The following is a 12,955-nucleotide window of genomic DNA, read 5'->3' as shown; positions in this document are numbered from 1 at the left end:
CACCCTCCTCCTCTAAATTATTAAACAACTGTGTACACCCTGCGGGAAAAAGAGCAGCAGCAACACCCGCTTTATCTTCCTTAATCATCCTCATTTCCAGCACAGCTAATTAGCTAAACCCAGGGCTGCCACCTTCCAGAGTGACAAGGGGACAGAGCAGCCTGGCTGGGGCTGGGGACCCTCGCTGTGTGTGGCAGCCTGAGCAGGGTCCAGGCACAGAAGGTGTCCCCGGGTGGGGTTTACTATAAATGGCAGCTGAAGTGCTCCTCTCTCTTCCCCTGCCTCCCTCCATCCCTCCTCCCCTGCTCTTTCTCACCCTCCTTTGCTCAGTGAGACATTGAGGTGTTTCACCAGCTTGGGGTGGTATTGTAAATGCAGGCGAACCCAATGGGAAGAAACGACGATGTCTGACTCAATTCAGAAGGCTGAATGATTTCTTTATTATAACTATGCTAAAATACATTAATATACTATATAAAAGGAGGATGCTACATACTACTTTCTCTGATTCTAACACAACTCCTGACCCTCTCTCTTGAGTCCAGCCCCAGGTGGGTTGGATTGGCCATCAGGCTCAAACAATCCTCTCCAGAATCCAACCAAGCACTCACCCCAGGTAAACAATTCTCCAGACACATTCCACAAAGGAAAAACAAGGAGCAGAAATAGAAATTGTTTTCTCTTTCATTTCTCTCTGTGCACCTCTATGAAATATCCTGAGAGGGAGGGAAATGTGCTTGCCACAGGGGTGGGGTGGGCTGTGAAGAGCTGGGTCTAAATCAGGGATGGACAAGGTGTTGGGATGCTCCCTTCATGTGGCAGCTGCACCTCAGGAAAAGCTTTGCCTGCACGAGCCAGCTCAGCTCCAGCAGCAGCTGCCCAGATGTGCCCTTGAAGCATCTCCAGCTTGTGTCTGGTTCTTTTGTTCCTGCAGTTGCCTGAGCTGCTTTCAGGAAGAGAATTCACAACCAGAACCATTCTTTGTTTATTCGGGGACAGGTCTGGGGGGTGTTTGGGGATGGATGGGGAGGGTGGCAGGGCAAGTGTGTGCATGTCCTGTGGGGATTGCAATGAGGTTGTAACTGCATTGTTACAGGGAACCCAGCTGTTAGGGGATGGAGGATTTGACTTCCCTGACAGGAAGGAAATCTGAGCACTCGAGTCTGTGATGTTCAGAGATGCTTCCTCTGCTCATCTGATCCTCCAATCTGATCACGCCTCTAGTCACAGTTGTTTTAATTAAACTCAGAGGAATTCTGCACGTTGTGCTGCTAGATTAACGTTTTTGTTTAATTAGAAACACTGGGTAATAATGGTTGTAGCCGGCCTCCCCCTGCACACACACACACACATGTGCACACACACCCTGCCAGGCACAGGTTATTCCCTCTGTGCATGGGTTGCTCGTGGAGGGAAGGGGCAGGGGCTGGAGGCAGGTGGAGCAGCATCACCAGGGAGCAGGATAAAAGCAGGGATCAATAGTGATGTCATCTGCAGCCAATGCGGCTGCAGCTCCTCACTCACCCTCCCACGGCTGCTGAGAGCGAGGAGGGGCGGCAGGACCATTAAAGCCTGGCTGAAAGCTGTGCACAGGCACAGCAATTCCCAGAGCCCCTCTGCTGGCCTGACATCGCTGCTGGGGGGCTGCAGGAACACACGGTTTGGGGGGTCCTGCAGTGTCCCAGCACAGCTCAGGGCGTTCAGAGGGCTGGGCTGGACCCTGGTTACAGATGTGTGTAAACAGCCCCGATTTATGATACAAAATTCTGGTTTAGAGGTGCTTCAGATGCACCAAAACTGCTTTAAACTGAAAGAGTGATGGTTTAGCTTAGATACCAGGAAGAAATTCCTCCCTGGCAGGGTGGGCAAGCCCTGGCACAGGGTACCCAAAGCAGCTGTCGCTGCCCCTGGATCCCTGGCAGTGCCCAAAGCCAGGCTGGACAGGGTTTGGAGCAGCCTGGGACAGTGGAAGGTGTCCCTGCCATGGCAGGGGTGGCACTGGATGGGCTTTGAGGTCCCTTCCAGCCTAAGCCACTCTGGGATTCCATGAAAATGCACCCATCACAGCAAGGCCACTGGGTTTGTCCCTTGCCTCACTGTCTCTGGGTTGTGCCATTTGTATTTGGCTCTGTTCCTCCTTATCCATCATGAGCCAGCCTTAGGAAACACGCTCTGGGTGTGTTTGCAGTTGGCAGGATTGTTCCCAGCACAGCCCAGCGCCATCCCAGTGCCGCTGTGAGAGCTCCCCTCAGTGTCAGTGGGGGGTTGGCTGTGATGGATGTTCATTTGTTAAGAATCCCACCTTTTTTAATTCCCTGCATTATTTCCCTTCTGTTCCCTCACCTGTTTTGGGATGGATTCCATGCCACAGACTCCCAAGGCTGTGATTCCCTGCCATGGCTCATTGGAGATGACAGAGGATCCCTCCCAAATCTCCCCCTGCTGCTGGCATCCTCCTTCCAAGCTGCCTTCCCCCAGACATGTTCTGGGGGGGAAAATGCACATTCCTGAGCTGTGGCAGCCAGCATGAAACAGCCCACCCCAACCCAGGAGTGAGGGGCTGTGTCAGATATTACTGGGGAAGCACTGGGGTGTCGTAGGAGTTACCACGAATTAGTCAGCATTGTTGGGATTGCCCTCCTCACCCTCATTAGTGAAGGCAAAAGCAGCACTGAGAGGAGCAGGAAGCTCACTTGAAGCTCAGCTGAGCCTCTCTGCTGGGTGCTGGTGCCACTGTTCTTGGAGGGCAGCAGCACTCAGAATTAATAAATCTAAAAATCACACCCTGGCTGACAGCACTTGGCATACTGTTGTTGTGTGTGTCCCCTCTGGTCACTGCAGCTGAAGGAGGAGATTTTCCTCTCCTTTCTCTCCCAGTCCCACTGTCTTTGACAGCCCTTTCCACGTGGGTTCTTCCGTTCTTCCTCTTGTGCAGTGCGTTCTGCACGGTGAGGTTTGGAGGGGAAGGTTCCTGTTAGCTGTGGCTGCTCAGAGTGTGGTGAGCAGTGCAGGGATCCCTGCACAGCCTCTGCTCTGCCAACACAGTGCCAGCCCCTGACCTGGCAGAGCTTCCTGGAGAAACTCTGACACGGTGACTCCAACACAAACCCTGTGAGGAGCAGGAGAGGGGGCTGGGGGGGCTCAGCCTGGAGGAAAGGGGCCTCAGGAGGGATCTTCTCACTCCCTCCAGCTCCCTCACAGGAGGGTGCAGCCAGGTGTGAGTTGGTCTCTGAACCAGAGGAAATGGCCTCAAGTTGCTCCAAATGGTTGAGGCTGGATATCAGGAAACATTTATTCACTGAAAGAGTGAATAAACATAGAACATAGATATGAATAAACATAGAACAGACTGCCTGGTGGAGTCACCATCCCTGGATGTGTTCAAAAACTGACTTGATGTGGCATTGGAGGACAGTTTAGCAGGCAGGTGGATCTGGGAGGTCTTTTCCAACCTTAATGATTCTCTAATTCTAGTCTGCTATTCCCCACTATTTAAGGGTTTTAAAAGATTTCACTTAAATGTAGAATCCTGTGGGACACTGAAATAACCCCACAAAATGGACAAGCTGGTCAATTTTCTTATAGTGTCACCTGTTTTCCATCTTGTTGGATGCTAGTGGAAAGGCAGGGATCAGGAAGAAGTCAGAAAGAATAAGTTAAATACATTGTCATTGGAAGTTTGGTGACATAGAAGTCTGCTCTGGATAATCCAGTCCTTAGTGTCAGAATTTGCGGTATTTAAATGATCCCAAAATTGTAGAAAGTCTCTGTCTTTCAGTCCTGCTGCCAAAGAAGAAGTTGTAATTAATCTGTGCTGTTTTCAAGGTTGTTTATTCTGTTTATCTCTAACATGTTCTGCTGCCCTGCCGCAGCTCTGTCCTGCAGGGCAGCGTGTGGGGCTCTGCCCTCAGTGGGATGGTACAAACATTAAATACCACAAACTACCTGTGCTGGATTTACAATAACGTGCCAATATCTGTCACCTACGTTGGACAGTGTGTCCCCAGCCTGAACCAACAGAAAAATGCCAACACCACAGTGAAACATGGAGGGCATGAAGAAGGAGAAAAAGGACAAGGCACACCCAGTTTCCTCCATCTTGTCCCCTTTGGACCCCTCATCTAGAATCCTAAAATTTTACTTTTGCACCCGTGCCACACTTAATTATTACTGATATCAAACACTCAGAGCTGGTAATTCATCCTGTAAGATTGAAAACTCTTTTCCATGGCCAGAGATCACAGCCAGTGTCTCTGGGGGCTCTGTCCAGGGGGGTTCCTGACCCCTGCCAGGGTCCCAGACCTGCCAAGGCAGCCAGAGGGAAGCCCCAGATTCCAACACTTAGAAATGGAAATTGCACGTGGTGGGAAAGAGCTGGTTAAGATACAAGACAGTGATACGCAGATGCTGATGCTCTGCAGGAGGACAAAGTTAGCATTCAGTGTTTGAACTTCCACTTCCAGGGCAGGGCCTGATGCTTTCCTTGGGGTGTTCCACTAATCCCTGGCACCTGTTGAGCCCTTCCCTTTGCTCTCCACCCCTCAGAGGACCAGTTGCCCCCTGGCTTCCCCAACATTGACATGGGGCCGCAGCTGAAGGTGGTGGAGCGGACGCGGACGGCCACGATGCTGTGTGCGGCCAGCGGGAACCCCGACCCCGAGATCACCTGGTTCAAGGATTTCCTGCCCGTCGACCCCAGCGCCAGCAACGGCAGAATCAAACAGCTGAGATCAGGTAAGCTCTGGGGCTGACACTGGATGAGTTAAGAGCAAATACAGACATGAGGAGATTGCTCAGAGGGTCCTGAAGCAGAGGAGAGGGCTGATAGATGCTGGCCCCGCTGCTGTGGGTTGGGGCATTTTGAGTTTTTTGGTTTCTATGCCAAGTTCTCTTTTTTTTGGTTGGAGATTTCACTTCAAGCCCTTCTGGTCTTCTCTGCTGCCCACTTGGCATGAAGGGAATGACAACAGGGAAGCTGGTGCCCATCCAGATGAGTTCCCTGGATCATGGTGCTCTTGAGCTCAGGGGAAACTGGGGGCCTGGATGGGGCTGGGAGTTTGTTCCTCAGAGCAAGAACTGGCAAAGGAAGAAAGAACCACTCTGGCAGACACGGCTTTTTAGGCCACACACACCTGGTGTAGGGTCCACGGCTCAGGTAGCCTCTTGCTGTCAAACACCATGGTGTGAGCAGCACACAGCAGAGCTGCTGTTGGAGAACAGCTCTTGCAGGATGTCCCCAGCATCACGTCCCTGCAGCCATCGCTGGAGAGAACTTGGGAACGTTCCGGAGTGACCCCTCGGTGCCTCTGCCCATGGAGTCCATCTCCACCAACAGATGTACCCCAGCTCCATGGCTCTTGTCAATTTTCCATCTTCCCCCATCTGCTTGTCCATCTGTCTCTCTTGTTTGTTTTCTGTTTGCTGTTTTGTGTGTGTGGCAACGTGACATCTCTTAATATTCACGTTTCAGGAGCTGTTTTTGTACTTGTTAAATCTGCCAGTTCTCTGTGTGAGAGTGTGTGCAAGGAGGGCATAGGTGGACTTATTTTTGAGTACTACTGATGAAACACTTTCACTCATAGCTGCAAAAATGAAACAAGTTTTGCAAGTTCTACCTTTTAACAAAAACTAACCCAAGAAATAATCCTTTTCACAAACTGCTGAGGCTGACTGCTTTGACCCAGCCTAGATGAAAGGTGTCCATGGTTCATTTTTAAGTATTCTTTGGCTAAAGAAAGGCATTGTTGTAGGCAGAGGGAAAGCAGAGGCTTTGGTGAGGCAACTGGAGTTGATTTGTTCATATTAGACCTTTCACAAGTTCTCTAGTAAAGTGATAACCAGCTGCTCCTGCCCAGATCTCTGCTGGCCCTGGAGAAATCAGTTCTGACTCCATCCTGCTGGATCTGCACAGCAAGGCATGGAAACACCTGGTTTTTCTGTTGCTCAGTTTGGCAAAGATTCTGCACGAAGTTCTGTGGGCCACTGCTGGAAAAGCTTCAGCACAGCCCCAGTTTAATGTAGCTTTTACACACCTGCATAAATGCCTCCTTGTTCAGTGAAGCAAAGTTACAAGTAGATCCTTAAAACTGCTTTGTTGAATTAGAATGCCTTGTTGAATCCCAGGAACGCAGATGAGATTGACCTCCCTGTTTTATCATAACAGCTGAGGCAAATGCAAATAAAGAAAATCACTCAGCATAAATAATGAGAGGTAAACTAGAATTATATCATGCTCTGTGACCATGATCTGAAGTGTGAGTAATGCACAGGCAGATTATTTTTAATACATTCATCATCTTGCTAGAATGCCTTTACTCTTTAGCTCAGTTTGATCTGGTGTTTTCCTTGAAGCCACCTGAGTGCTGCCTTTTTATTCCAGTGAATTTATTAACCTCAGAGTGAACCCTTGACCCTTCTGATAAATAGAAGGTACCTGCTGAGATTTAATCTCATTTACAGCTGCTTTAAATTAGTAAACTGGTGAAACCCTGAAGCATCCCTGTAGTCCTCAGGGCACAAACCTGTTGCCTGTATGTCAGGGAGTGCAGATCCTTGGGCAGTCAGGACTTCCCAGTTCTCCAACTTCCATCTGCTTTCATGGCCTTCCAAACCTTGCATGTTCTGCAAAGAAAGACCTACAGAAGTGCAAAATATTAACATTAGGGTCGTTAATATGCATTGTGTCTGTGGAAAGGAGTCGAGGCTGAGGCAGATTTGAGTGTGAGTGAAGCGAGGCCTGCTTGGGCTGCTAAGTTTAGATCTTAATTTAATATATTTATCTTTCCAGAAGACAAACTCTGCTGCCAGAAGGGTGGCACTGGCACACATCAGAGCAGATGTGGCTGTCCCTGGATCCCTGGAAGTGTCCAAGGCCAGGCTGGACAGTGTGGATATTCTCAGTTCAGTCAGAGAGAAAGCGGAGAGTTTCTAACCAGGCAGAAGCCTGGGAAACAGTTGGGAAATATGTAAATAATTCTTCATTTCTCTGACTGAACTGAGAATATCCCTGGGATAGTGGAAGGTGTCCCTTCCACTGGAATTGGAAGGGCTTTAAGGCTCCTTCCCACCCAAACCAGTCTGGGATTTAGTGGCTGCTCCCTCTGAGGACTGAGCTGTGTGTGGCTCCCTGAGGGAGCAGCAGGACAGACAGACACCCAGATTCCCCCTGGACATGAAGCCATCAGGGTCACAGCCATGCTGCTGGAGGACAGGGGCTGTGAAGAACTGAATTTTTATAGATTATGAGTTAGTGGCAAATACACAAATGAGCTCGTTAAAAGGAATAAGTGAAATGTCAGACAAAGAGATATGTGGGATCAGGTTTGGTTCTCATTTGTGTTAAATCTGAATGTTTGGCTGTCAATACAAACAGACCTCTGAGAGCATGGTCATTATATTCCCACCATCCCAGGAACCCATTTGGAATGTGGGTCTTCACTCTAATCAAGACATGGGTGATACATCATTAACCACGGTGGATTTTCTCTAGCGGATGTTTCTGCTTCCCCTTTCCATCTCCAGATAAAATTTCCAAGCAGTTGGAAATGTTTTAATGCTTGGGGGCTTGGGCTGAGTGCAAAGGTCAGTTGTCAGTCAGAGGAGAATGGGAAGAAGCTCTGTCTGGGCTCCTGCTTCTCTTAGACATCATGAACATCTCAGCCTTAGAGATCCAGCTTGGACAAGAGTTTAAGTGGCCTTGGAAAATGGATATTTCTGCTTATCTTGGGACATTTAAAGCAGAAGGCAAAGCCAATGTCCTCTGCTCAGCTGCCATCTAGGGGGGACATGGAAGGCAGCCTCCAGCCACCTTCCTCAGCACTCAAACACTAAAACCTTTTGTGTCTTGTGTGTGTCTTCTGTTTTCTAAATAACTGGCTATAACAAGCTTTTCTTTTCTTTTTTTTTTTTTTTCACTTTTTATTTAACATTCAGAGACTTTTGGTAAGTTTGTTCAATTAAAAAAATGTTTTAAATCAAACCAAAAAACCCCAAACCTGCTAATGTGCAGATTTGTAACCCTTGCCCTTTAAACTAATTCCTTTGTAACAGCTTCTTGAGAGGCATGCTCTGCATTTCTTCTACTAACTCTTTCAGTAGGGATGTTCTGCCCTCTAAATTAATTTCTGCAGGGGTATTGCAGGCTACAAAAAAAAAAAAAAAAGAATAGTAATAATAATTCTAATTAATTTTTCTGTATAAAGAGATAACAGCTAAATATGAACCTCCTAACATTGCACAGATTTTTTCTTTTTTTTTTGGTATCTTAGCAACAGTTGTCCTGGAATTCCCCAATTACACAATAGCTTGTACCCTGGAACTGTGATAATTGTGTTCACACCTGCAGGAGGTCTTGGAGTTTCACATCTAACGGGGTTATTGGCATTTGGAGGAGGGAGAACAGGGGGTGCAGCATTTCCAAACTGAAGCTGTAAATCACAGGCTGAGGGGAATGGGTTGAGGGAAGGGAAGAGCCCCCTCCAGCCCCTCTGCAGCCTTGGGAAGGCAAAACCTGCCCCAGAGCTGCTGTCCCTGTCCCTGCCAAGTCCCCTTTGCTCCCCTGTGTCTCAGGGATGTGGGGCTGCAGCTGCCAGGCAGCATCAGCCTTGCAGAGCTGCAGAGACCCCGGTGGTTGCCTGCTTGTGTGGAGCAGAAGCTGCTGCAGCCCTGGGGAGAGCAGCCCAGCACACACACATGTTCCCACACGTGGCCTGGCAGAAGGTGGGGATGTGTTTTCTGGCATTGCCATGGCAATGGTGGCTGTCCTCCTCTCCTCTTCCCCGTGGGCAGCCGGGCATGTGGAAAGCAGGGGAAGGGGTGGTGGGAGAGCAGACCCCATCCTCAGTGGCAGAGGGGGACACCTGCACTGGGGATTCTGCCTGGCACCATCTTGGGCCTTTATAATCCAGAGGCAAGGCCTTTAAGCTGCCTTTAAACCCCAGGCTGGCCATCTGGGCTCAGGCAGCCTCAAAATTTGCCCTAAATAAGGCAGATCTGGAGATCCAGGGAGGCTGTGCAAGGCAGTGAGAAAAGTCTGCACGTAGCATCTCCAAACCAGCTTTTCACTCCAAAACTCAGCACGCAGTGTGAGCTCTTCCCCCTGTAGTCCTCCTGCAGAGCTGGTGCCCTCCCTGTGCCCTAGACCCTGGCAGCCTCGTGCACATGCTCATGCCCTGTATAGGACACCAGGCAAGCCAGGTATTGACTGCCTCTCCTGCACCCCCATGAGCCATATCAAACCCTCCAGGACCTGTCAGAGTTCCTCAGAATAATTAATTCAGTGCATATCCTCTCCCAGCACCCTCCTGTGTTGAACGTGGAGCTGGTTAGATGTGAAACTCCAACAGTGAAAATCTCCCATCTGTGTCTGTGCCCCACCCAAAGTGCTGCTCGAGCTCATTGGACTCAAATTCTGGTGTGGGGCATCATCCCAAAGCTGTCCTGCCCCTCCCCGTGTGCCAGAGTTAGAGCTGGGGAGCCCAGAATGGCATTGCCTGCTCTGCCAGAGCCCAGGGTGGCACTGCCTGCTCTCCCAGAGCCCAGGGTGGCACTGCCTGCTCTCCCAGAGCCCTGTCCCCAGGCCAGGCTGTCCCCAGAGCTGCTGGCAGCCCCTTTCCAGGGGCAGTGCTCAGAGGAGCAGGGAGTGACAGCCTGCAGTGACACAGAGGTGATGCTGATGCTGTGTCTGGGCTTGCACAGCTCTAACTTCCAGCATGTTTTTGCTGTCAATTAGAGTGAACTTTTGCAGGAAACTGCCAGGCTTAGCAAAGGCAAGAGAAGCTTTTGAGCCATGGGTGATGCTGGGATCTCTTCCCCTTCTCTACCCTCTTCCCGTTAGCCTTGTTCCATATTGGTGCCACAGATGGCAGATTTTCACTCCAATTCTGAGACAGAAGGATGTATCAGAGGCTGTTTTTATTTCCACTGAATTGATCTATAACCTTTGCTGCTTTCTCTCTCTCTCTCTCTTGCTTTTTAAACCTTCCTGCCACCTCCTGGGTGGGGATCTGCCCAAGTCCATGCTCCCCCACCTCTTCCAAGCGCTGTCTCTTCAACCTTTGTCCTGAGAGCTAACAACCTGCTTCATTAACCTTAGCTAGTTCCTAACCCTAACTAGACGCTAACTTTTCTCTAGCTAATAACCTAACCTCATAACTAGAAGCTGAATCTAACTAGAGTCTAATCCCTAACACTATAATGCCTCTGTTCCCTTAGCTCCTTTGAAAAATAAAGGTAAACTCTACTTAGTATCTGTATATTTTTACCTTCTATCCTGAGAATGGAGGATTGAACCGCAGCAGAAGGATGAGCAGGGCTGAAGGATAAGGAGGGAAGGGGTTTTTGGTGATTAAGGCAGAAGATTGGCACGGGGGAGGCTTTGACTCCTTTTCTTGCCTCTGCCAGTCTTCCCTCCATGACCTTGGGCAAGTTGCTTCACCTCTACCTCAGTTTTCCCCGTGTGTAAAGCAGGATCATAACTCTGCTGTTCCTCCTCAGGGGAGAGGAGAGGGTGAGAGGCTGGTATTTGTCATTTAAGGTGCTCTACAGCCCTGGCTGGGAGTGCTGCAGAGTGGCAGCAGTGTCACCATTGCAGAGGAACTCGTGCATCTCTCCCTGGGGAGAGGCAAAACTTGGCACTGCGGGATCTGCCCCGTTCTCAGGATTGGGGGTAAAAACCCACCAACTAAAACCCCTTCTTTGCTAAGTTTTCAATGCCACTGTGAGCAAAAGGACCTGCCGTGTTTTCAAAGGAAGATGGTTTGGTTGCAACCCCAGGAGATCAGATGGGGGACAGAGTTTTACCCCTGCCTGTCACTCCCTGCCACCTGGGAGCTGTGCCTGGGGCTGGGCACTGAGAGACAACAGGAGGGGCTTGGAATAAAATAACCCAAGGGAGAGGCAGCCAGCAGGCAAGTGTAGCAGGGCTCTTCTCTCCACACAGCCCCTCCTCGCTGGCATCAGGGTGGCTCCAGAGCCACTGCAGGAGGTACCAGGTAGCCCTGTCACCTCTTCAGTGCCCAGATCTGCCCCAGCCCCTGTGCAGAGCCCTGAGGGATGGCCAGAGCTCTTGAGCAGGACATGCACTGAGCCCACACATCTGTGCCAACAGCTAAAGTTTGGAGGTGGGGATTTGCTAGCCGAGGTGGGATCAAACCTGCAGCTTAATGTGTGCAAGGTGCCCACGTGTCCCTGTCCCTGTCTGGGCTAACACAGCCCTGGCATCCCCAGGAGTGGGGAAGGTAAATGCAGGGTCACCATGTGTCCAGTGAGTAGCAAACAGGGATGTTAGCTGAGAGCCTGAGGGGTTTCTTTACATTCCTACAACAAAATGGAGCCAGTCTCAAGCCTTTTGAAACCAAGAGCCACTGGAGGCTCTGCAAACAGTCAGCTGGATTGGGCTGCTGAAAAGGACACCCCACTAAAGTATCCCAAGCCCTCTTCAGTGTCCTGTAATTTGAGATACACCAAGAAGTTTCCTACTGGGAACTGTCTTCCTTGACTCAGGTCCTTTTCCCACGGGCAGTGCAGGTGTTTGGGGTTTTGCAGTCATTTCACTCATTTTCTTTGTTTTCTTTGCAGAAGGTACACCGATCCGAGGTAAGACACCCCAGCTCACTCACTCACCCACTCTCCAAACACTTCTCTCCACACAGATCCCGTTTCATTGCCCTGTGCCCAATACAGATTCATGTTGTTGTTACGTTTTCTTGTCCTGCTTCACCTCTGGATATTTCTTTTTTATACCTGTCTTTATTTTATCTATGGTTTTAATGTCCTTTTTTGTTTGCTGGGTGCACTTGGTAATACTGATACTGTTATTCTAATAACGTCTCCGGCTGCGCTGCCTCAGATTTATGGCAGAGTTTTAAGAGCTAATCTCTCCAGGACTATGAAGGACTGAAGTTTATCTCCAGCATTAAATGCTATCAAAGCTTGGTAAATACTTAGGACTTCCTCTTGATTGGTGCAAAGTGCTCCCGAGCTGCTGATGGTGATGAGTTTTCCAGTCCTTTGCTCAGGCAGATCTTCAGCACTTACCATACTCAGCATACTCATTTGTTTGGCTCCAGAGCCTCTTTCCACTTCTCCCCACTCTCTTACCCTTAGGTTTCTCTAGGAAAGATCCATGGTAAGTAGCTTTTGCACTCTCTCTTTAATGGAGTCAAAGATTGACCTCAAGCTGAAAGGCAGGGGGAATTTGGTGTGCACCCCTTGGAAGACCCTGCTTTGGTTTTATCTCCGTTGGCACATTTAAAATTCCATAATTCTCTGCTTGTAAAAGCAACAGGAGGTGCTGTAGGTGAGATTTACGTTTTCACACATCGTATCTGTTGGCTCCTGACAAGTGCTGAACACTCCTCACCCTCTCTGCAGCCTCACTTCTGCCATTGCCTTGACCAGCAGGGATGAGGAGTGGGCAGGGAGGGAGGGATGAGTCCCTGTTCCCCAGGGAAAGCTGCTCACTGCAGTCCTTGGTTCCCTTCCTGCTCTGGACTGAGGCTCAGACCAGTGTTGCTCATGAGCAGCACAGAAAATGTATCTGGAACCAATGGAAACAACCCACAGATTTGTCCAAATTAACAGAAATTTCTGGGAAAACTCACCAGCAGCTTTCCACCCAAGTAGAGCTCGCCAACAGCAGAGCTGGAGCTGTAATTCCATATGAAATATGCTCAGCTGGGTGCTCAGTGGGAAGCTCCAGCCAGTTTGGGTTTTAACTCCTGTTGTGCTGAAATACCCGCAGATTCTTTTGGAATGGGTTTTGCTTGGTTTACTGGCCTGGGTGGGGCTTTTATGGGGTTTAATTCCCTCTGTTCTGCCTTGGGGAGCTCCCAGGCACAGGGGATGCTGTGGGTAATTGCACTCACACCCCAGCCCTGTCCCAAATCCTCTCCCAGCCCCACGTCCCCCCACCAGCATCGTTCCCACCCACGCACACGCAGAGGAACGTGAGCTC

The 12,955-nt window shown here is 49.8% G+C and overlaps 1 protein-coding gene across 2 annotated transcripts in view; it reads left to right on the top strand.

The window, feature by feature from the left end:
- Positions 1-12,955, top strand: part of PTPRS (protein tyrosine phosphatase receptor type S) — a 133,076-nt gene that overhangs the window by 59,015 nt on the left and 61,106 nt on the right. For both annotated transcript variants that reach the window (XM_072919461.1, XM_072919460.1), the window contains exon 5: positions 4,546-4,734. In XM_072919461.1, coding sequence (XP_072775562.1) covers positions 4,546-4,734 — 189 coding nt within the window. The remainder of the gene's footprint in view (positions 1-4,545; positions 4,735-12,955) is intronic.

Source organism: Taeniopygia guttata, chromosome 28 (genome assembly GCF_048771995.1).
Source record: "Taeniopygia guttata chromosome 28, bTaeGut7.mat, whole genome shotgun sequence".
NCBI lineage: Eukaryota > Metazoa > Chordata > Aves > Passeriformes > Estrildidae > Taeniopygia > Taeniopygia guttata.
Note: the sequence above shows the minus strand (reverse complement) of the source record. Positions and strands in the feature narration are given on the sequence as shown.